The 25,880-nt window shown below is 41.4% G+C and overlaps 1 protein-coding gene across 2 annotated transcripts in view; it reads left to right on the top strand.

Moving 5' to 3' along the window:
- The window catches only part of PTPRG (protein tyrosine phosphatase receptor type G), an 813,122-nt gene that overhangs the window by 599,740 nt on the left and 187,502 nt on the right, over positions 1-25,880 (top strand). For both annotated transcript variants that reach the window (XM_036737740.1, XM_036737741.1), the window contains exon 7: positions 20,817-20,974. In XM_036737740.1, coding sequence (XP_036593635.1) covers positions 20,817-20,974 — 158 coding nt within the window. The remainder of the gene's footprint in view (positions 1-20,816; positions 20,975-25,880) is intronic.

The raw sequence follows: 25,880 nt of genomic DNA, 5'->3' as shown, positions 1-25,880 counted from the left end.
GTGAGCATGAGATGGTGATTCTCCCTTCCCCAAAGTCTTCTGAAGAAAGTCTTTAGTGGTAGTACACATTGATTAGCACCTGAAAAAACTCATCTAATTGTGCTGCAAAATGAGGCCATTCTAGGTTTCTTTCTCAAAACCCAGCCTTAGACATCTGAGTGTTACAAAATCCCAAAATTTGGAGCACATTCATCTGAGGAGTTCACTTGTTGCATCAGATTGGGTGGAGGTCAGGAAAGGTTTCATGGAAACTATGGCATGTGAGCCAGAGTATACAGGTACAGGGTATAGAATGTCGGACTTGGAATCAGAAAAATCTAAGTTTTTGCTGTTTTATTTTTAAAATAATTCTACGTTATTTTAACATTCCTTTTTTTGTTTAGTTTTAAGTTCAAATTTTCTCCCTCCCTGTAGCCCCTCCCCTAGGCAAGCAATATGATATCAATTATGCATGTGAAATCATGCAAAAACATTTCCATATTAGCCATTGCCCCCTCTCCCAAAAAAAAAGAAAGAAAAACATAGTGAAAAAACTCTCTTCAGTCCACACTCAGATTTCATCACTTCTCTCTGGAAGTCAATAGCATTTTTCATAATGGGTTCTCTGGAATTGTCTTAGGTCATTGTTTTGATCAGAGTAACTAAGTACTTCACAGTTGATCATAGTTACAATGTTGTTACTGTGTACAATGTTTTCCTGTTTCTGCATACTTCACTTTGCATCAGTTCATCTAAGCCATCCCAGGTTTTTCTGAAACCATGCTGCTCATTATTTCTAATAACACAATAGTATTCCATCACAATCATATGCCACAACTTGTTTAGCCATTTTTCAATTCTTTGCCACCACAAAAAGAGCTGCTATAAATATTTTTGTGTACATAGGTCCTTTCCCTATGATATTTTGAATTTTCTTTGATTTCTTTTCTATACAGATATAGTAGCTGTATACTGAGTCAAAAGGATATGCACAGTTTTAAAGCCCTTCGGGTATAATTCCAAATTGTTCTCCAGAATGGTTGGACCAGTTCACAGCTCCACTAACAATACACTGGTGTCCCATTTTTTCCACATCACTTTCATCATTTGTCTTTTTCCTTTTCTATCATGTTAGCCAATCTGATACATGTGAAGTGGTACCTCAGAGCTGTTTTAATTTGCATTTCTCTAATCAATAGTGTTGTAGAGCATTTTTAAATTTGACTATTGATAGCTCTGATTTCTCCTACTGAAACCTGCCTATTCATAGCCTTTGATCATTTATCAGTTGGGGAACGGCTCTTATATTTTTACGAATTTGGCTCAGTTCCCAATAAATTTGAGAAATGTGGCTTTTATCAAATAAACTTATTGTAAAAAATAAAAGAAATAAATTGAAATCCCACCTAGAACACTTACTAGCTATATGACCTTGGATAAGTCACTTCACAACTTTATGCCTGAGTTTCCTCAACTATAAAATGAGGATAACCTTACCTCACAGTGTTGTTGTGAGGACCAAATGATGTCATATTTGTGAAATACTCAATACAGTGCTTGAAACATAGTAGGTGCTTAATAAATGCTTTTTCCCTTCTCTTCCCTGTCTCTTTTTATGAAGCTAAGATTTCTAAGATGGAATTGAAGAATCAGGAAATGCATACCAGGGGTGCATGAAGGAGCCATTAACCATTTGTGAACAAAAGTGACGTGTGACATAGTCAGACTCACGCCTTAAGAAAATTATTTTGGTAACCCTTTGGAGGATGGACTGGCTAAGAGAGAGACTGAAAGCAATTAGGAAACTATTGCAGATGTCTAGGAAAGAGGTGATGGGAATTTAAACTGGAGTATGGTAGCCATGGAAGTGGTAAGACATGTTGTGGTGGTAGACTTGATAAGACTTGCCAGTGGACTGGATACAGTTGGTGAAGGTCAATGCAGAGATGTGGGTCTCTCAAAGTTTTGGAGTGAGGTAAATAGAAGAGGTGGTTCCCATTAAAGGAAAAGAATATATGGAGATATTGCAGGTTTGGGAGTGAGAGGGAAGAAATAAATTCTGAGATGCTGATGGAACATCTAGGTGGAAAAGTCTAGTAGACCATTGATAACATGGGACTGGATTTCAAGAGAGAGATTAGAGTTTGACATATAGATTTCAACATCATCTATGTAGAGTTGATAATTGGTCCCGTGGAAAAGGATGAAATCACCTAGAGAGTATGTCAGGGGAAAAGAGGATACTCCAGTCTGGTATTGATGTTGGTTGTTCAGCCAAGTTTTAGGGGAGATCTCTTGCCTGGCAATAGCAAGCAGAGAGTGATCTTATGTGCAAGGAGGGAAAAGAAATTTCTTTTAGGATGAATACACATTCCTATAAAAGGTGTCATTGCCCCAAAGGCGATGGTGATGTGATTAAAAATAGAGTAGCACTAAGAAGGGAGAAAGGCATCCTTGGCTTGGTTTCCCGGTGGATCCATTCATCGCTTGCCATCAGGCATCACAACAAGAAAACACAGTTAGCAGCGTGACAGTTTTTTCAACTTTTACCATAACTACCCCTGACAAGCTGTTTGCTCCGTGTGCAGAGTAATTGCGAGCTGAAGAAAGAAAGGTGGCTGTCTTGGGATTCCATCATTAGCAGGAGACTTGTGAGACAAATTTTCTACTGGAATTGAGAAAGGGAATGAAAAGAGCATGAGATGGGGTGTCAGGTAATATGCCAAAAACTGTATAGTTGGCTGCTCTGGGGACATTATCTCTCTGTCTCTCTGTCCTTGGGATGCTCTTCAGTGTGAGCGCTGCCCATTCCTGCCTGTCTTGCCAGACCACAGTGTTTCTTGTCTAGGCTGTAAGGGAGGAGAGAAGATGGATAACTCTGTGTAAGAAAGCTGCCTGTGCCAAGTGGACAGAAGCAGGCCGGTGGGGCCTGGGTCTGAGCTCTCTGGACCACTCATCTTTTGACGGTGTCCATGTGACTACAATCTCCCTTCTTGACTGTCTCCTCATATTGTTTTACCTGTTTCTCTTAGAGCAAAGATTCTTAACTATTTTTGTATCATTATCCCCTTTGGCAGGCTGGTGAAGCCAATGGACCACCTTCTCAGAATAAGGTTTTTAGATGCATACAATTAACTGCATGGGATAACAAACGAAACCAGTTTTAGTAAAACACCATTTTTTAAAAATTCATAAACATTGGGTTAAAAGCAGAGGGTTGTAGCCAGATTGTGAGAGTTGTGTTATAGAGCAGAGAATTTGGGGAAGGAAAAGCATCAGGTTCTATCTCCTATTAGAAGCCTTTCCTGATTTTCCCCAATTATTAGTGGTCTCCCCTTCTCGATATCATTTTGTACATGATTTCTATGTACTTTTCTGCACCCAGGTTACACCTCTCCAATAGAATATAAGCTCTTCGAAGGCAGGAATGCTGTCATTTTTGTCTTTGTGTCTACAGTGCCTGACACATAGTAGGGTCTGAATAATCACTTGTTGAATTAAACTCATCAGTTGCATACAGCAAAATGTAATGTTGAGAATGTAAATAGAACATTCAGTAGAGTAGAATATCAGCTCCCTGAGGATAGGGATTGTATGTTGTTTTTTCTTTTTACCACTGGCACCTAATATAGCATCACTCATATACTCCTATACTGGGCTGCCTAGGCCCTGGGGGTACACAGACAAAATCAAAATGGCCCTGGCCTTCACCGCTGTGCTGATTGTCACATTTTACTGTATATTTTGAATTTTACAGTCTACTGTGCAGAAAAATCAAATCAGTTTATACTTTGAAACTCAGTGACTTTGATACAAAGGTGAACATAGAGTAGGACAGCAAATAAAAGTGTATCTGAAAATATGGTTTAAGAATAAGAAATGAGAGAGTCCAAAGGCTTGTGGCCTACACAGAAACTTCACCCCTATACAACATGAATACTTTTCTCCAGTCAGATAATCAGCAGGCACTAGACATGGTGAGTTCCCAATCACATAACCAAAAAATCAGATTGATTCTATTTTAAAAGACAAGAATGAGCATGTTACTGATGTGAGATTCTTCCCTGAAGCAGCTTAATGTGGGCAATCAATCCTCCAACTTGTTAAAACAAAGACCAAAATTAATATAAAACTAGAAGAATAAAATTGAGGAAAACCATACAAACTCACACACAGTGGGCCTTTAATAAGTATTTGTTGACCAACATGCTTGTTTTGTGGAAGATACCATGCTGGATCCTGGGAATTTAAAGAGAAGTTGTTGTAGGTGAAGTAGGGAGAGGAGGTGTGTTTACATCTCTTTTTCAGTATGTGGACTATTTTTTCATAATTTTTCATATTATTCAACCTATGGACCATTTATGCCCAACCTGTGGTAGAGCCTTCTGAGTTCATATTGGTCTGATAAGCCACAGTCAAACACACTGTGCCTTGGCCCCAACACGGTGATACCATTTTGGTTCTCTTTGAGAATGAAGGACAACAACCAACCTTTAGTCTTAAGACCCAAAAGTCCTTTCTCCAGAAATTTTGAACTCTAAAGCCTCACAAATACAGACCAATAGGAGAAGTCAATTTGAATTAATTTTTAAAAGTCTGAATAGTAGGAAATCATATAAGCAATATAATTTTAGAATTTATGTGTTTATTTATTTTTTTTTTTACAGAAGAGGAGGCGCTTAGTCCTTTGGATCTCAAGAGTATAAGGAGCTTCCTGGTGTATAGGCTTTCTCCCCTCACACAAATCAGTGTTTTGTCTTTGGATGCCAATGTTAAAAAACGCCCTGGGGCACTGAAAGCTTGTATGGTCATATAGTCAGCATGTATCAGAGACAGGACTTGAACCCAGGTCCTCCTGACTTTAGGACTAAAACTCGATGCATTAACTTTTAGTGGCCTCTTCATTCACTTTTTTTTTTGGAGGCAATCTAAGTTAACTGATTTGCCCAAGGTCACACAGCTAGTAAATATCTGAGGCTGGAATTTGAACTAAGGTCCTTTTGATCTAGGGCCTGTGCTCTATCTACTGAGCCACCTAGCTGCCCCTTCATTAACTTTTAAAATAAATGCACTTTGATCAGAAGTATGCTCACAAAGGGTTGTTGGTATATAGATGGGTATTTCTAAAAGGCTTGAAACTTTTCATAATTTAATTGTTAGCCCCTTCCCCAAGCACACAATTACCCAAAGAACCTCTTTCCTTGTACCTTAGTGAAGTTTGGTCTGGTAACTAACTCAGCATGCGCTGCCCAAGATGCAGCATTGGCGGAGACCCTGGCCCAAGTGTCAGGAGTAATTTATGGGGACCAGTCATGGCCACCTCAATTCCCTCTGCTCCACTCCCACCACCATAATCTGCGTCGATTCTTTGGCATGGCACTGCAGATTGCCCCATATGGCTTTCCATGCATATGGACTAGCAACGCCCCTTGGTCTTCATGTATTGTTGGATGGGGATGACAGCAGTGGTGGTTCTCTCTACCCCGATCACTTCCTCCTTGATGGTCAGACAGCTCTCCTCTACAGACTGATCTTCAAATGGTAGTGCTTCTCAAAGAAGGTCTTGGCCAAGGGCACGGAAGACGCCGTTCTAGTAAATCACCAGCATACGGCCAGGACAGGCTTTTCTGATCTATTTCAACTCAGAGGTCAGGACAGTCCTCACCAACCACTCACCTCTGAGAATTCAAGTTCATCCGTACCACCTCAACCCTGGGAGGAGTTCATGAAAATTCCAAAGCCCTTTAAGGAATTCTATTGCCAACTTATGGAAGAAACCATTGACTAAATGGTATGATGGACAGAGTGCTGGACCTGAGGTCAGGAAGACCCGAGTTCAAAGGCAGCCTCAGATCACATGACCCTGAAAAAATCATTTTCTCATCTGTAAATGGAAATAGCAAGATGGCACAGGAGACAGAGTGCTTGACATGGATTCAGTAAGGTGTGAATTCAAATCCTGCTTCAGACACTGACCGAGCTGTGTGACTCTGGGCAAATCACTTAGGCTCTACCTGCCTCAGTTTCTTCAATTGCCAAATGGGAATAATAGCATCTATCTCATAGGGATGTTGTAAGGATCACATGAAAAAATGTGTGCAAAATGCTTAGCATAGTGCCTGGTACACAGTAGGTGCTTAATAAATGTTTGTGTCCTTCCTTCTTTCCATGTCAGCACATATAACAAATCAATGCAATCTGAATTGGTGAGTTTGGGGTTGTATTTCCCTTAAGAGTCAGTCATTACAAAACAATGAATTGCCTTTCCTTTAGGGAGGAAAAATATTGCCACTTATATCAACTTTGGCCTGGTGGTGGTGTTCAGGTCAGGATGTAAGACATGGTTTCCCTTTAGAAGTTCTTCTTTCCAACACTCAATTGCATGTGACCTTCCTGAGGAGTGCTATAAATATGACACAATCCCATCTCTGCTAATTAGCTTCACTCACTTAAGGATCCAGAAAGCCCAGGTGCTTATCTGAACTCTTTGATCTAGAAAATCATAGAGAAGGGGACGCACTTGGGGGATTTCCAGTGTTTCCTGATTTCAAATGGGTGAGGAATGCCGCTAGAGGCATGTGGGCTACTTTCTGACTCTTATCTAGGAAGGTGAAGCTATGTGGCTTATTTATATTTTTTTTCTGTTAGTTTAATACATAAAAGGCTTCAAAAGCATTCAGTTTGGGTTCAGTTTAGAGGACACTTCTCATTTGATCTGCCAGACTCCCCTTCATCTGGCAATATATTTATTATTGCAACAGAGCTAAAAAGACATATTTTTATTTTGTGAGTGTGTGTGTGTGTGTGTGTGTGTGTGAGAGAGAGAGAGAGAGAGAGAGAGAGAGAGAGAGAGAGAATATATCACTGTTTTACAAGATAGCCTTTAGGTTTCCTATTGTATGTCGATAGAGTGTTAAATCTGGAGTGAGAAAGACCTGAGTTTGAATCTCTCCTCAGACACTTACTAGCTGTATGACCCTAGAGGGAAGTCACTTAACTTCTGTCTGTCTCAGTTCTGTCATCTGTTAAATGGAGGTAATAATCACACCTACCTCTCAGGGATTGTTGTGAGGAACAACTTTGCAAACCTAAAATAAATGCAAAAACAAAGCTTTTATTATCAATAGAGAATCTACTAAGCACTTTGAAAACCTTAGGTTGTGGTACTCAGGCCAGCTGTCATCACCATCATCATCATCACCATCATCATCATTGCCAGCATGTTTGGGACCGCTTCGGGGACTAACCTCTGGCGTTTATAAATCCTTTGGCATAGATGTTTCCATAGATACTCTGGATGGCCCAGATGCATGGTTTCTAGCTGGTGCCAATGAAAGACCCCACAGGGAAGAACTTGGGAATAGTGAGTGAATGTTGCAGAAAAGAAAAATGGCAGCATGAAGTCAGGAAAGCTTCCCAGCCATGGCGGCTGCCCCCAGAGTGGAATGGACTGCCTTAAGAGGTGGGCAGCTTCAGCTCTAAAATCTTGTGATTCTCTGAAATCCAATGCAAAGGCAAACAAGAAGGCCATTCTAGAGGTGAGGGACACAGCTTAGGGAGCTAGTCTGGTGCAGTAGAGAGAGCCCTGCATACACTCTGTCTGAGCTGTCCAACCATCAGCACAGAGGGAAAATTCAACCTCTGTGAGCTTCAATTTCTCCTTCTGTCAAATGAGGATGGTAATTCCTGCCTCATTAGTCAGTCAGTAAACATTTATTAAGCACCTATGGTGTCCTAGACTGGTTTACTGCCCCCATATTGTGAGGGACAAATGAGACCATGTATTTGAAAGCATTTTGTAAATTGTCTATAAACTTAGGAGATAATATAATAATCAGCTATTAATTATTTCAGTAATATTATGAATACTTAAATGCTATTTTAAACTAATGAACAGTCTATGCATTTCAGGCAGTAAGCCTAAAGACTTATGTCCTTATCTTGGATCTTCTGCTTACTGGCTGTGTGACCTTGGGCAAGGCTTGTAACTTGTCCTGCCTCAGTTTCCCTACTGTGGGATGGAAATAATACCAGATAACCAAAAGTATTCATTGAGCTCCTAATGCCCAAAGGAAAATGTGAGTATATCGCACCCACCCGTATCCATTATTCCTGACAGAAGCATAAAGAGAGAGAGAGAGCCACTGCACTGGAAAAATTCAGTAATAATATTGTGCTTCCATCGCCATAGGAATCTGCAATTTAAATGTCATGTTCATTTCCTTAATTGTTGACAATGACGCTGTGTTACTTCTGCGTCCTCCCTTCGGAGATATTAATGTCAACATACTTGCCATTCAGGCATCAGTCCTTAAATTAAGTGCCATGTTAGTGAACGAGACACAAACCAGCAGAGGAATCTGGGATGGAAGGCACGTCTTCTCTGACCCAGTGCAGGCTTTGGGGGGCATGCACAGAAGACAGAGCTCTTGTCCTCAGACCTGTGATAAGGGAGTGGAGACATGTACCCAGACAACCATAATAGTAGGGGGGCATGTGCATGGGTAATGAGAAGAGGTAAAAAATGGACATGAAAGGACCAAGGAGGGAGAGACTACACCCCCATGGGGAAGATCAGAGAAGGCTTTAACTTTGTCTCTGTAGGAATTAGACATGTTTTCCTCAAACTTCCCATGCTTGAGCAATATTTGCACGAACTCACAAAAAAATAAATTTTAAAAATTTTGATGGGATCACAGATTTGGAGCTGGAAGGAACTTGAGAGGTCATCTAGTCCAAATTCTTCATTTCACAAATGAGGAAACTGAGGCCCAGAGAGGTGAACTTAGCCAGGTTTCACAGGTATTTAATATCCGAAGTGAGATTTGAACCCCTGGATCATTTGACTCCAGATCTGACATCTTTTGGCTTGGGGAGAAACAGTACAAAGAGCTCTGAACTTGGGAAGCTGGGGGTGGGGGTGGGGGGGTCATTGGACCTTCGTTTGAATCTTGTAACTTTGGGCAACACAGACCTCATTTTCAACATCTGTAAAATGGGTGAGTTAAACCCTAAGGTCCCTTTGAACTCTAAATCCTGAAATGACTTTTCCACATGCACAAATGGCAGGCTGAGCAAATGTGTAGATGACACAACACTGGGAAAATTAGCACATTGAGCAAAAGACAGGAACCACAAGAATCTTGTCACATGGCATTGTCTTCTTGCTGCATCTGTTATTATTGATTATTGGAAGAGGAGGCATTCCAGGCATAGGAAATGCAAAGTGCAAAGGATCAAACTCTGTGTCTTCTTAGAGAATGTGAGTAGTCTCATACATTGTTCAATCATGGAGGGCCTGGAATCCTAAACAAAGAAGTTATGCGTTTGTATGGACTTTTGTTTTTGTCTAGTCATTTCAGTTGAGTCTGACTCTCTGTGATCCCATTTGGGGTTTTCTTGACAGAGACACTGTAGTGGTTTGCCACTTCCTTCTCCAGCTCATTTTATAGATGAGGAAACTGAGGCACACAGGGTTAAGTGACTTGCCCTGGGTCATGTAGCTAATAAATGTCTGAAGCTGAATTTGAACTCAGGTCTTCGTGACTCCAGTGCCAGTGCTCTTTCTACTGTGCCACCTTGCTACCCTTTACATGAACTATAAGGGTGGAAAAGCTATCCTATTCATCCAAGCCTGTGGTTAGTGGTGGAGGGTTTCAGGAAGTATGTTTTTAAAATGTCAACATGCAGCCCATAGGCATCTTCTTATCTAGTGTAGCATCCCCCATTTCTATTTGAGTTTGACACCACCGATCTAGCAGATTGAGAGCTGGCCTTCAAGCCCAGAAAACCCTGCACACACTTGCTCTATATCCTATGATCCAGTCATTTGTCCTCATGGTGTCCCAGGGAAATCTCCAAGACTTTTCTTTGTAGAGAAGGTGTTGCCCTGCATTAGTGGAGGGAGTGTCCTTGTCTGGGAGTTCCCAAGTCGTGGTCTAGGTCTTATCCCTCTCCTCCTGTTTGAATGGAGGCATGTCTGACCTCCTCTTGGAGGTAAATCCCATTCAGGTCCAACTTTATGCATATGGAAAGTGGGCAGCAGCCTGTGTGGTATGACTCAGACACTTCAGCAACTCCCCACTGCCTTAGTGAGCCTAGGACAGCTCTTTGATTTCCACAATCTGGCCCTAAAGCTGCCTTTCTGGGCTTATTTCTGAGGATTTCCCTCTGTGTCTCCTTCGTGCTAACCAACCTCAATTATAGTCACACTTCCCCAGAGCCAGCCCTTGATTTTGTCCTTTTCTGCCTTGGCCCAAACTCTTCCTCCGCCTAGAATGACTCTCCCTACCCCACGTTAACTTAACAGCTTTGTTGAGTGAGGACACAGAGCCTGGGAAGACAGTTGGATGAGAGGCGGAATACAAAAAGATCTTTCCACATCAGGCCAAATCAAATGTAATAGACATAAATGTAACCTTGCATTTGGGTTAAAAAAAAATGGACTTCCCAGATCCAAGATGGAGGCAGGATAGCTAGCTATAGTTTATTCAACAAAGATCTAGGGTGTTTAGTGGACCACAAGGTCAACATAATTGGGTTGGCGTGAGACTATGAGATGTAGTAGATGGAGATCTGGACTTGTAGTCAGAATAACCTGAGTTCGAATCCCACCTTACATTAGCTTTGTCCCTGCAGGCAAGTCACGTAATCACACCGGACTTCACTTTACTTACTTGTGAAAAGATGGTGGCTAAGGGTCCTTCCAGCCCTCTGATGCTTTTATCCTGTTTCATGGCCAACAGCAAAACTAATGTGATCTTAAACCTCACTAAGAGATGCCGTCTCCCAGAGGAGGTGGCAATAGTCTTGCTTTATTCCGCCTTTGCAAATGTCACCACACAAAAAAGCAGGGGCTCCTGAGTTGGGTGCCCAGAAACCTGGGTTTTCTGGTATCCGGTGATGTCTCAAATCTCCCAAACCAACTGCAAAGTTCTATATAAATGTGAGATAGTATTATCTACGTATGTTAGAGAAATGATCTAACCAAGTCCTTCCCTCTCCTCGACCCTGGGAAGCAGATGGGCTAAATATAGCTAAGCCTATTTTACAGATGAGAAAGTTAAGGCTCAGACAAGTTAATAAGTTTGCTCTCGGGTAACATAGTTGGGGAGTAGAAGAGTTAGGCCATGGAGCAGGGTCCTCCAGTCCCAGACCCAGAGCTCTTATCTCTTGTCAGGTAATTAAGTGCCTTTCTTTTCCATTTCTTGAGCTCCTGTACTGAATTGCTTTGTTAAGTGGGAGTCTTTTGTCTCCCACCAGTCTAGGGCAGGTTTCTCTCCGGCTGGAGGAATACCATCTAGCAATAATTTAGTTTTCAGGGCTGAGGCCCAGAAATGTCACTTGCGACTACATGCTTTTCCCAAGCACCATATTTCATAAAGCCCATTTCTTGCATTGTAACTGGAGCATTCAAAATATTAGGTTATTAACCCCCTGAAAAATGCAATAAAATAGGTGATTATCATCTAATGTTTTAATTATCACATTTTTAATCCAATTATGCGTGTTTAGTTTCCATCTTTCAGATTTCCTTTAATTAAAAATTACCTCCCAGCATTGCTCGGAGAGATAAAAAGTTGGACAGAATTTAACTATTTGCAATTTGATGATGAAAAAATCAGCAAGTGGGTTTAGTCACCTTGGGGCTTGATAGTTGACCATGATTTTGCAGACATTTTTTTAAAATTTCTAATTGATGACAAAAATTTAATCATGCCGAGATAGCACTTGGTTTGCATTCCAATAAACCTTTTCTTTTTCTAAATAAACCTCCCCTGACTGATTATTCATATTGTAGTTCAGAATGTTTAAAAATGAAAGACAGAGCTGGATGAAATGTAGACTGCTTAATACAGTGTGTATTTAATATAAAAGTCATACATTATTCATTTCTGCAATTTGAATAACTTTGAATTTAGCATCCCTGTTCCTCATCTTTCCCTTTGATGAACAATTAATTATTAAAATATAATATTGTCTGCATACAGGACCAAAAATCCTTGAAAGTCACCAATGAGCTTCATTCTCTTGCAGTCCTTTGATATAGTAATATGCAGTGCCTGCTTATTATTGCCTAATGGGATGAATGGTGGTACAAGTGGAGAGTTTCAAATATTTTTCCAAACTCATTAAGTGGTAAGGGTTGGAATATATTGAATTCATATGGCTAATTGGAACAAAAGTTGGGGGAGAAATGTTCCAGCCCATCCAGATGATCATGGATCTCCATCACCCTTTTTAAGGATGGCGTAAAATGGGCATTTATCAAGACTTTTTAAACGGCAGACTTCTTTAATGTAGGCTGTTAAGATTTTAGGCTTGAAATGCCATCATTCTTCTTTCCATTTTCCATGAATGGGTATTACCCAAGCAAGGAACAGATACATTTTGACTACCTCTCAACTATCTACAGTTGATCTATCATTCCTCATCCAGCTTGATTATGAGGCTGTGGTTACTGGCCTGGGAATTCTTAACTATTATCAATAATTCATTCTACAGATAAATGAACTTTCAGTTCCAAATAACTGAGTTAGATGCAAAGCTTTCCCAAAACAGCCCAGGTGGAGGTCATCCATAAAGGCTCTAGACTGGAAACTGAGCTCTCTGAGGAGTTAGTTAAACAATGAGTTTTATGGAAGACTGGGGGAGAGAGAGAGAGAGAGAGAGAGACAGACAGACAGACAGACATCTCCTCCAGGTAGTCTTCATTTTTAACAGTCAACACATAATTAGTGTGGCAGTCACTGAAGTTTTGGGTGATTTCTTTGGTCTGCCTGTTTATATGCAGGGCACAAAACATGAAGCACTGGACATAAGGGAGAACAAAATGGAAACCTGCATTGGCCTGTCTTTGTATTCCCAGTTGTGTACTTGCCACAACAAAGAAGGTACTGAAGCAATGCTTGTTGTTGCTGCTGTATCCTGAGCCATAAGGTTCAATCAGGCCCAGGGATGAAGCAATAACTGATAGACTCTAAACACTGAATAGCAGGGACATTTTTGACTTTGTATCACCAGTGCCGAGCACAGGGCCTAGCATGTTATAGGGGTTTAATAAATACTTGTTGATTGCTTAAATCCAGGAAACAATGCAACGAGGGGTAAATCCCAATATATGAAAGGAGGAAAAGATGTTAGAGGAGGAGGAGAAGGGAAAGAAGAAGAGGAAGGAGAAGAAGAAGAAAATAAAGATGGCAGAGTACATCCACATCAGGGGAGAGCAGGATGAGGGGGACATCCTCCCTTTGTTATCCCCTCTGTACTGAGGAATCTTTGAGCCTACAGAAAATGATTTTTCACTTTAACATTTTTATTCAACTGCAGAAAGCCATTATTTTGTCCACCTGTCCAACAGTCATTAAATTTAAAAGAATAAACACTGGGCAGCTACTTGACCCAGGGCCATTTCTGTCTGAACCCTAGTGGACAAAGAAGTATATGAAGGATGAAGAAAACCAGACCTTTATGTGGTAGGGAAACCCTGAGCTCATATCCCGACTCTTCTCACAAGCTGTGTGACCATGATGAGGGCTCCATACCCACTGTTTCCCACCTCATCCGTGAAGAGAGAAGATTCTAGACATGGGGGACCATCAGGCAAAGACACGGAAATAGGAGATGGACTGTCATGTGCTTGAAAAGGCCAGTGGGGCTGGATGATGGATCATGTAGAAGGAAGTAAAGTATAAGAAGAGTGGAAAGGTAGGAATTGGGCAGGTTGTGAAGTGCTTTATGCCGAGGCATTCAGTATTAGGCAGTAATGACATCATTGGTGCTTTAGGAAAATCACCTTAGCAGCTGAGTGGAAGATGACTTGGAGTGGGGAGAAACTGGAGGCATAGAAGCTAATAACAGCTATTACAGTATTGCAGGCAAGAAGTGATGGGGGGAGCCCATACTAGAGCAATGGTCTTATTAAGCAGAGGGAATATCTATATGATAGATATTGTGAAATGACAAGATTTGGCAATGGGCGAGATATGTGGAGTAAGCATGAGTTGAAGACAGTACCAAGGTTAAAGGAGTAATATTTGGAAACATGGCTCCTTTGGAGAAGAAATAATAACTTTTGGGTTTAACATGTTGAGTTTGGGGTGCTGATGGCACATCTAAATGGTGTTGTCCAACAGTTCATGTAATGTGAGCATGGAATTCAGGAGAGAGATTAGAATTTTATCTATACATGTTGGAATCATGTCTGCAGAGTTTATAGTTGAATCCTTGAGAGTTGATAAGATCCTGCAGAGAGAAGAGGACCCATGATCCAGCTTTGGAAGACATCCCATGCTTAATGGGTGAGAGATGAGCGAGTAATGATTTAGCGAAGAAGACAGATGGAGCAGAACCCAGGAAGAACATCCAGGAAAAAGGGCTGGTCAACAGTATAAAAAGCTGCAGAAAGGGTCAAGAAAATAAACATTGTGGAAAGGCCATTGGATTGAACAATTAAGTGATCGTTGATATGCTTGGAGAGAGCAGTTTGAGTCCAGTGATGGGATCAGAAGCCAGATGATAAGGGGTTGAGAACTGAGTACCTGGTGAAGACATGAAAGCAAGAAATAGGGAAGACATTTTCCAAGAAAAGTCCGTCCTTTGCCTATGAAAAGGAGAACTATAGAATGACAACCTGAGGGAATGGTAGGGTCAAGGGAGGGGCATTGTTGTTGCTGTTTTTGTGGATTTTTTTTGGAAGGATGATCTGGACTTGTTTGTTACCCGCAGCAAAGAAGCCAGCTGATCAGGAATGATTGAAAATTAGAGAGAAATACAGAGAGAGGAAGCAATCCAGGGCAGTAGGTTCCCAGCAGCAGCAGGTGGGGATGAGCCAGAGAACACAGTGGTGAGATCACAGAGTCATAGCTTCAGAGCTGGAAGGGGACATTAGAGGACATTTAACCCAACCGCTTCATTTTTCAGATGAAGAAACTGAGGCCCAGGATCTAGAGAACAAAATCGCTTTACCTGGTCCTTGGGAAAATCATCTTCTCACACCAGATCTCAGTTCTCCATGTGCAAAATAAAGGAGTCTGATGGAAGAATCTCTAGCACTTCTTCCAGAGCTAAGATGATGATGCTGTGACTCTAACTGGATGGTTTTGTAAACCCTCCAATGCACAATTCTTAACCTGAGGTCTGTGGACTTGATTTTTTAAAATATTTTGATAACTCTTTTGGTATGATTGGTCTCTTTTGTAATTCTCCGTATTTTATTTTATGCATTTAAGAACATGATTCTGAGAAGAGGTCTCTAGGCTTCACCAAGCTGTGTAGCCCAAAGGACCAGATACAGAAAATCCCTGCTTTAGAGAATGATCGTGATGATGCATAGCAAATGATTCTGCAAACACTCATTAAATGCCTGCTATGTACAAAACATCGTGCTAAAAGTCAAGGATTCTAAAACAAAGCAAAAAATTGCATCATCCTCAAAAACCTTCCATTCTCATGAGCAGATAAAATAATTAAATAGGTAAATAATTTGAGGAGGAACAGAGTGGTGACAATGAAGAAGAATCAGGAAAGGTTTCCTGTAGGAGGTAACACTTGGGTTGAGTCTTGAAAGAAGATAACATTTTTAAAAGGCCAGACTAGAGGCAAATATGGAAACAACACAGGAAAGATTTTTTTTCCTCTCTGCTAATCTGACATTTGGCTGTAACTTTTGACCAATTTAAATCTGGAACCCCCAGCCTGGGCAGCTGTGGCCAGGCCTCAGAGGACAAGGACAGATGGTCTTTTTTCAGCTGAGGCCGAAGTGGCAACAGCAATTTCTGGCCTGCTCTCAGAGTCCCAGCTGAAGCCACCAGCCTTAAAGGAGGGACCTCACTTCTCGTCCTCTAAGATTTAAGGGGGAAGCTTTGCTGAGTTTTCTTTTTTAAAGCTATAACTTTGGACAGGTTTTCTCTCTTGCAAAATTAGATGCAGACTTGCTCATGCCAAGGTCATAAACAATCTCTTAATTGTTCAGTGGTTTTTCCGCAGTCCATAACTTCTGTGGATTATTTACTTTAACATTATAGGTTTAAGGACATATTTGGAAAGAAAGCGGCAAAAATCTTTGGTTCAACAAGAACTTGTTCATTGTTCCTTTGTGCCCATCGATCAATCAATAAGCATTTATTAAGTCCTTACTATATGCCAGGTACTGTGCTAAGGACTGTGGTATTCAAAGACAATAATAAAACAGTAACAACACCCATTGTGATCATAACAATAACGTGTATATTATTCTAATCTTATACTCATTATGATAACAGCAATGTACATATTATTCCCACTGTCCTGCCTGCAACAGAATTTCACCACAAGATACTTCAGTGAGCCTCCAGAAAGGTGATCTTATTTATCAAGACTTTTAATCAGTTATAGAAAAGTTATTTTTTCCATGTGTTGAATGATCCACAGAATATAGAGAGTTAACAACAAATAGTACGATAGAAATGTGTCCCTGGACTGCTTCTATCTAAACTCCATTGTAGGAGATGAGAAAAATGAGCCAATACCAATGATAACGGCAATAATGAGGAACAGCTCTGGTGTTTTGTGGCTAGAGATCGAGCCGTAGAATCAGGAAGTCCTCCCTCCAGCACACGCTGGTCCAGGAGCCCAGGCCAAGTCTTTTAACCCCTCAGTACCCAGGCTGCTCTCCAAAGCCAGAAGTGCAGAATGGGACACAATCAGCATCGGTGGAGGGGTCTTCCTCCTCTACATCTCCCTATGGTGATTTTAACAACATTGACATAGTATTCTACGGTTTGCAAAGATACTTATGTCCATGATGTCGTTTTATTGGATGCTATTTTTATCTCCATTTTATAGGTGAGGAAATTGAGGGTCATAGAAATTAAGTGATTTTCCTTAGGTCACAGAGCTCCTATCTAAGGCAGAATTTGAACTTAGGTCTTTCTATTCCCAAGTGCTGTGTGATATCTCCTGTGCCACACTGCCTCCCAAAATGAAAATCATTCCTGCCCTGCAGCAGTTTCCATTTTACTGGGGTACAACAACATGTTCCCAGTTAAGTAAACGGAAATGATGCTGGCTCAGGAATCCACAGATCTGGATTCAAATGCTGCCCAGACACTTACTTCCCATCTGACCTTGAGCAAGTAACCTAACCTCTGGGTCCAAAATCCTCCTTTCTAAAATGAGGGAGATAGACTCTTGGCTTATAAGGTTCCTCCCAGGTCTAGGTCTAGAAACCTATAAATATGTGATTTGATATTCATAAATTTTCCTGTAGTTTAAAAAAAATAAATGCAAAGTAAATAAAATGAGAAAGCCTTCAGTGTCTGTTAAGCCTTTCCCCTTGATCCCAAGGCAGGGTATTGTGGGTCATTGGCTGGCTGAAACGTTTCACTCACCAATATCATTTAGAAGAAAATATGGTTACTCCAAGGCTGGTAAAGCAGAGTCCACACAGACCCTCTCTCTTCAGTTCTGTTTTCATTATTTTTCCAGCCCAGAAAACACAGAGGCAGCCAAGCACAAATCTGACCGTCCTGGCCATGCCCATGTGCACTCCGTCTGGTAGCCGGGATATTAACTCGAGCTACAGCTTACCATTAAAAGCCCTTAAATTAAAGCCGTTCATTATTGCCAAGTTTGGGTTTAAATTTAAAGTGACTTTCTAGATTCAAGGGATAGCGGGAAGGACAAAGATGAGGCCAGGGAGAAGGTAAAGTCATAGGAAGACTGTCTGAATGAGTACAGAAATGAGCATGCAACAACCCAGATAGTGAATTATGTTGGGGAGGCTTTCCTCAGGCTCTTTTCTCCCTCCTTCCCTCTTTCCCTCCTTTCCTCCCTCTGTCCCACCCCCTCCACCACTCTGAGTGCCTCCCTCTTGTCATTGGTCTAACAGTCGTGTCCCTTGGTGCTTCCATACCCTCTCTTGGCCCTTTTTCACCCACCCCCTAGGGGAGACTGCAGTTGGCACTATTTATATGCCTGTTTTATAGGTGAGGGCATCCCCTGGCAGTAGGGCAAGTTTCTGCTCCAAATGAGTCATGGCCATTGAGTGGTTGGAGGAATGACAGGATCCCTCTACTGAGAGGGAGGGATGTAGATGGAGAGCAGGGGGGAGTTATGGACAGAGCTCAGCCTCCTGGGGCCATGTCATATGTTGCTGGTGGAGGCTTTTCAAATTGGTGTTGACATTTGAACGCCTGGTTTAAGCTCAAAGGATCGTAAATTTAGCACTGAAGAAACCTTAAAGATCATTGAGAGCAGCCTCCTTCATTTTGTAGATGAGGAAGCTAAGATACAGAGATGTTACATGACTTGTTCAGCATCATGAGGTTGGAAGTGTCAGAAGTAGGTAGAGGGATATAGAAAGAACATTTATTAAGTACTTACCACATGCCAAGTAATGGCAGCTAGGTGGTGCCATAGTGTACAGAGTGCTGGACTCATCTCCCTGATTCAGATCCAGCCTCAGACACTTACTAGCTGTGTGACTCTGGGCAAGTCACTTCACCTTGTTTGCCTCAGTTTCTTTATCTTTAAAATGAGCTGGAGAAGAAAATGGCAAACCACTGTAGTATCTCCACCAAGAAAACCCCAAATGGGTTCACAAAGAGTGACTGAAATGACTCAACAGCTCCTCAGACAATGATCCAGGCAGGCAGTCAGCAATCAGGAGAGTGAAGACGTAGAGCTAGAGGTTCCTCCAGAGTGAAAAGGAAGTTAACAAGGAGGAGGAAGAGAACTTTAGAGAGTGGAACTGAGAATGAGGTAGGATTTTAATCTAAGGCTTCTGATTGAAGAGGCAGAGTTCTTTTCTAATGTTGATGTTGCTTCCCAAGAGGAAAGGAGGTGAGGAAACTGAACCATAGGATTGAACCATAATATCTTTGCATAGATAGTAATAAGCAAAGTCGGCTTTTGAACTTAGATCCCTTCGCTTCAAATCCTGCTCTCTTTTTCCTGCATTCTGTTCATCCTTGAGCTCTTCTCCTCTGTTGTTGATCTGGACAGATGGGGCAAATGAGGTACCTACAGACTAAGTGTTGCAGAGCTGGCTAATGTCTGAGAGGGGTTCCTGACTCTTATTCAATGCTCCAGCAATGAGTCCTGGGAGGCTCATGTGTCCTTGAGTTCCAACCTTTCTTACCCAAGAGGATTAACTTAAAGTGACTTACTAGAGTCAATCATCACTGTGGAGAGATGGGAGCCCTCAGCTGAGATGATTCTGCCAAGACTCATTCACAAGTCTTTTCCTTAAAACAATGTAATACGGATGTCACACATCATATGGAGATGCATGCTAAATGTGTAATTCCCAGTGGCTAATACCAAGGTTGAGGAAAGAGGAAGCAATGTGCTTTAGTGACCAAAGGACCAGCTGTGACATCAGAAAGACCATCAGTCCCACCTCTGACAAATGTTGGATGGATCACCCTGGGTGACTTAATCCCGCAGGGCCCACAAGCAACTGCAGATGAGTTTCCCAATTTGCATAAGTAGAGAGAATGTCCGTACAGGAGTTCTCTAAACTGATGAAATCAGAGGTTTGGGAGAGAGAGAGAGAGAGAGAGAGAGAGAGAAACTTCTAGGAAATAAAGGATACTTAGGATTTATACCTGTTAGTATAATTTCTAAATTAATAATTATTTACCAGTGTTCTACCCATTTCAAATCAATTTTAAAGGTCCTTGTGTGAATTTTTTTTTCAGTTCTAGCACATTTTTTCAGCTCTTCCTTGGGAGAGATCTGGGGATATTTTCAGCCAACAGAAGCTGTGAGATCATAGATTTAGAGATAATCATCACCTAATTTTATCCTCATTTTATAGATGAAAAAACTGAAACATTGAGAGATGCAGTGATTTGTCCACAGTCACTAGAAGCAAAGTTGGGATTTGAACCCAGGTTCTCTGACCCCTAAGCCAGGAATATATGTTACACTATACCAAAGTGAGGCAGCCTATAAAAGAAGCTGGTTTTCAGTAGCACTGTTCTTGTGCATCATAGGATGAGTTAGTCATTTTGGAAGAGTGAGAAATGGCTGTTGAACTGCCCATGAACATTGACCGTACAATGTTAAGAGGAAACAAAGAGGGTCCCCAGCATGGAGAGCCTGTGGAGACCATGGAGGAGTCATACAAGATGGGGCAAGAGTGAAGAGGTTGCCCTCTGTGTTATTAGATGCAAAGCCCGCATGGAAGAGTTGCCAGATCCATTCTTTACTGTAGAGTAGGATCTGATTTAGGGTGGCCAGTTAATGTGTGGCTTTGGAGACACCATAAGGAACCTTGTGGTCCCTACCTCCAAAAGAACAGCCCTGCCCACCATAACTATAGACCTAGGGTGGGCAAATGATGGTCCTAAGGCCAAATCCAGCCCATCACCAGTTTTATAAGGTCCCTGAGCTAAGAATGGTTTTTACATTTTTAAATACAACTCCAACCCCTGCTATAGACAATAAAAGGGAATACAACAGGAATATGCCTTGTGACATTAGTCTTTTCCCCATACCAGAGTTAAATCAGGCAATCAACAAGCATGTCTCATGTGCTTATTATGTGCCAGGTACAATGCTAAGCATTGAGGGTTCAAAGAAAGGCAAAAACATAGTCCCTTTCCTCAAGGAACTCACAGTCTCATGGGGCAGACAACGTGCAAATAAGGGTGTACATCCGAGAGATTTACAGTGTTAATAGGAGGTAATCCCAGAGGGAAGCCACTTGCAGCAGAAGGGGGAACCTGGAAAGGTTCTGCAGAAGGTGGGATTTGAACAGAGACATGAGGCAGGAGTGATTAAAGACTCTCTCTTCATAGAGTGAGAATGATTGTGAATGATGGTGTCTTTTTTGTTTTTCTCTTTAACAGAAAAGGAAACCTTTCTGGATCCCTTTGTCCTTCGGGACCTCCTGCCAGCATCCCTAGGAAGCTATTACCGCTACACCGGTTCCTTGACCACCCCGCCATGTAGTGAAATTGTCGAGTGGATTGTCTTCCGGAGGCCTGTTCCCATCTCTTACCATCAGGTAGATTTAAAACCAGAATTAAGAACCTTTGTTTTGACTTGCTTTCAGTTAATTTCCTATCCAACATGCCAAGGTCAACCTCGACTTCTCTGCCTACAAATGCCAGTGCTAGGTCCTGTAGTAGATGCCCAAGAGGTATCATGTAGAGGATCTCCCCCTCCCCAACTCAAGAATCTCACATTCCAGGTGGGGAATGAAAACTAGCATGAGTGAGGTCACAATTAAAGCTGATCAGGTATAGTAGAAAGTCAGTGGAAACAGATCTCAGTGGGCTGAAGTAGCCTTGAGAGGGCTTCATGGAGACAGTGGAATTAGAAAGCCGGACCAGAGTGATTAGGACTAAGATAAACAGAATGAAAAGGGGCAAAGTGGAGGAGTCTATAAAGAGCTGGCCTTGGAAGGCCTGCCTTAGAAACTAAGCAACCACATGACCATGAATGAGTTACTTCATCGTAGAGATTTTCCTTCCAGACAGTTCTCTAAAACTATAAGTTACTGACATTTGCCAGTCTATGTCAGACTGATGGAATGCACTGGTCTAGACTAGTAGATAGATTAGACAGACAGATAGATGATAGATAGATAGATGATAGATGGATAGATAGATAAAAACATTGGAAAAAGGAAAGTATTGGTCTACAGTAGAGATGTCCAACTCGTGACCAGCCTACCCAAGTGGCCCACAAAACTCCTAAGTGGGGACAAACCAGATTAAAATGTAATTGAGAAATGTTTAACAAAATAATACAGCACAACATAGATAATATCAATTTGAGGTTTTCTAAGTCTATCTGTTACCCACAGGGATGTTTCTATTTGAGCTTGACAGGGTCAGTTCTCAAACATTTTGTTTTCATTACTGCCTTACATTCTTAAAAGTTATTGAGGATTCCCCAAAGAGCCTTTGTTTATGTGTAAATAGATAGAGAGATAGAAGTGTTTGTGTGTGTGTGTGTGTGTATAGTTGTATAGTCATGTGGTATATATACATATATACCATATTAATATATGCATGTACATATATGTCATTAAAAATTAAAATACCTTAGTATTATTATGAAAATAGTTTTGACCTGATGGACCCCCTTGAAGGGGTCTTGGGACCCCTCTGGTGTCCCCTACCACTATTCCAGAGAGCTACAGAAATGAGTTCACAGATAGAGGAAAAGACCACGGTATGGGTTAGCAGAAAACCGAAGGCCTCCCTGATTGGAGCAGAGGAGACATGTAGGGAAGCAGTGGGAAATGAGGTCAGAAAGGGAGAACAGGGCCAGATTATTAATGGCCTCGACAAATCAAGAAGTTTGACGTAATCAGCAACCATGAAAATTTCAAATAATTTTTTAAAATGTCTGTTGACCCAAAAGGAAACTGCGGTGATTGCTATTACATTGTTCCTGGACGGGAGCTGTCAGACTTAAGGAGATAATAAAATATGGAACCAGTTTCCCTCCTAGTAGTGCAGCCAGCATTGTTACATTGTGATATAATTAAATTACAGTCTAAATATTTACGTCCTCGGTGTTTGGGGAGGAGGAAAGGGGTGGGGATTCTTAACTAATTTTTTTTTAATCTAGTAAGATAAAGTTTATCAGAAAAGCAAGATAGGCTGGCTGGAGCTAATTAGGTTAAGAAGATAAGTGCTGTACCTAACTCTTTGGGGGTTAGGGGAGTCACAAGGAGAGACTGATTTGTAGTACAGAAGGATAGAAATTGAACTTGCCAGATTTTATTTCTACCTCATACAGTGATGAGGGTTTCAGTTTTAGGCAGCTCATTTTGCTCAAAACCATTCACTCATTTATTTCTTCCTTCAGCAAATACTTGTTAAGACTAGGTCTTTCTGAGTCTAACTGCAACTGGGTCAAATCCCTATAATTTTGTGTACGTGTAATCAAAGGTTTGTCTGTTAGTAATCTTTGGGCATTTTTTTTTAACCCAGGCCTCTCTTGAAAGTCCTTTGTTTGATCCTATTTCCTTTCTTCTTCCCTCCTCCTCTGCCCCCTACACACACACTTACCCTCACACTCACAACACACACAAACACTACCAATATTGAAGAATGAGGCCGTCTTTAATATCTGACTTCTCTGTAGGTATTGTTATATCAAAGGAGATATGAAACAAAATCAATTAATCATATTATCTCTCCAGCTTCTCTAATATAAGGTATCATCAATCTTAACAGCATAGTTTTTCCTCTTATTGGTTACAGCTTCCCCGAGCCCATATCCCTCTTCTCCAGGGCATGGAGAGGCTGGGGGCAAAGGCTGGGGGGAAGGGGGAGATGAAACACAAACCTCATTTTCTGAGAGTCCAAGCCAGAGTTTTGCTTACAGTATGGAGCTTCCAGATATGTGGGCCATCAGAAAAGGAAGCATTCGATCCCCACATCTTATCAACCCAAACCTTGCCCATCACTCTGACCCTTCTGCCAACCTGCTTCTGGATGTCAGCCCAGCCTGTGCATTCCAGAAGAGAGCCTGGCTACTTCACAGGGGCCAAGTGGCCAAGAATTGCAAAGTCTGATTTCCAGTCAGCTAAAAAATGCAAGATTTTTTTTCCTTTATTTTTTTCCTTCTCATCGAAGGGACTGGAGGAAGAAGGGAAAAAGAAATTCATGATAGTTGAAAAAAATTGATTTTTAAACATACTAAAGGAGAAAATTGAGAAATTCACAAGTCTAGATGAGAAAAAAAAAATCAAGAGAGAAAAGTACCCAAACACTACACATGTAATTCTAAGACATTTGTAAGGCATAACAAATATCCATTCCTACACTTTATATAACCATACCTGTATAGAGAAGGAGGCAAAGGGAAGAGAGAGAGGGAGAAATAGAGAGAAAGAGAGGAGAGGGTGGGAGTGGGAGAGACAGAGAGCAGGGGAGGGAAGGAAAGAGAGAGGGAGGAACAGAGAGAGAGAGGGGAGGGAGAGAGAAAAGGGGAGGAGGAGGGATGGCTAGAGAGAAAGAAAGGGAGATAGAAGCAGAGTGATGAAAGGAAGCAGGAAAATAGGGAGAGAGGCAGAGGGAGAGTGCAAATATAATAAGGATGTATATTCATTACGTCTTAACATTACAAACTTTAGGATCTTTTTTCATCAAACCCTGTGATTTCATTGAGGTAGAGAAATTCCAGTGTGGCAAAGCTCTTCACCACTGTAGTCTGATAATTTTTCTGTAACTTATTGATTTTAGAGGGGGTCCTTAACTTGGGGTCTGTGAACTTGAGTCTCTTTAAACATTTTTAAACGTTTAACATTTAACAAAATTTTTTTGCCTTTAATGTTTTAACATTTAGCATTTTAATATTTTAAACATTTTTTACATTTTTAACATTTAACATTTTTTAACATTTTAAACTTTTTTTATATTTAACTTTTCTAACATTTTAACTTTTTTTAAAACATTTTGATAACTATTTCAACAAAACTGGTTCCTAAGAATATGTCCAGAGGCTTCAAAAGCCAAAAAAAGCTAAAGGACTAACCATTATAAAAGAGATGAAGGACTGTGCCCAGGCTTCCCAGACTGTGTGGTGTATCCAACCCAGGCCTTGGTCTCAGTTCTTCCTCAGTGCAAGGCCAGCCTTCTGTCCCCTATATCATGTTATACCTCCTTGGGCTCCCACAAAGCTAGTTATTTTGGAGGCTTCCAGACTCACTTAAATTCATTTACCAACACAGAATAGGGGAGAAAGAGGAAAGGAAAGCCAAACCCAGATTTTTCTTCTTGTTTTCTTCCATAAGTATTAGTTAGAAGCTCAAAATCATCCATGTAGCTAATGAGCCTTGACCTGGAGGCTGTCAAGCAGTCTGGGGCTAAGTGCTATGTATTTCTAATAACATGAGCACGCAGACAGCCTTCGTGTCAATGAAGCACAAACAATGCTTGGTCGAAGCCACATCTGCTTGGGTCGGCCTTTTCTCACCTGGGTTATACGACTTCAACTCGATAATCTTCTGCTAAATCTCCATGAGTGAAACATGCCATTCCCTCTAGCTCTGAGCCATCTCTAAATTGGCAGCACTGGCGATTTTGCGGGGAGAGAGATAGAGGGCTGTTTCCAGCATTGTTTGGCAGGTTGTCATCCCCAGTAGCCCTCTTTTGTAACACCCAGGTGACCCTGGGTTGCTAACGGCATAAACTGAGGCAGATCCTTCCCCATGGACACAGTGATAGATTATGTCTATTCTCCCAGCTCAAGCCTACCTCAGTGCAGAGGTTCATTGCCAGAAGATGCCCAGGAGTGTGGCTTATGACCTTATTACACGGTAAACTCTGGGAGGGCAGGAGGAGCCCATCTAGTCAATCAATCAGGCAGTGAAATGAGAAGCATGTTCTGTGTATAAGCCCTGGAGTAAGGACTGGACATGCAAAGACAAAATGGCGTATCTCTTACCCTCAAGGAACCCACATCCTAGCAGAGAAGAGGTCCACATGCAAGTCAACCAAAAATGGTGTAAGTGAATTTTCAGGACCAAGGGACAGAAATAAGCTTTGTGATCTTTCTGAGTTTGTGTTTTTAATCTGTAAAATGGAGATAAGAATACTTTTGCTGCCTACTGCAAAGGGTTATTTTGAGGAAAGTGTTTTATAAACAAAATGAAAGCACTATAGAAATGTACATTGCCCCTCTTAGGGCCAGCAACTAGGTGGCACAGTGGATAGAGCTCTTTTTGGCCTGGAGTCAGGAAGACCTCAGTTCAAATTTGGCCTCAAACACTTACTATCTGTGTGACCCTGGGCAAGTCACTTAACCTTATTTGCCTCAATTTCCTTATCTATGAAATGAACTGGAGAAGGAAATGGCAAATCATTCCTGTGTCTTTGTCAAAAAAAACCAAAGCTTCCAAATGGGATCACAAAGACTCAGACGCGACTGAAACAACTGATCAACAAAAA

This window comes from Trichosurus vulpecula, chromosome 9 (genome assembly GCF_011100635.1).
Source record: "Trichosurus vulpecula isolate mTriVul1 chromosome 9, mTriVul1.pri, whole genome shotgun sequence".
Lineage (NCBI taxonomy): Eukaryota > Metazoa > Chordata > Mammalia > Diprotodontia > Phalangeridae > Trichosurus > Trichosurus vulpecula.
The sequence above is the reverse complement of the archived record's forward strand: the minus strand, read 5'-3'. Positions and strand labels throughout refer to the sequence as shown.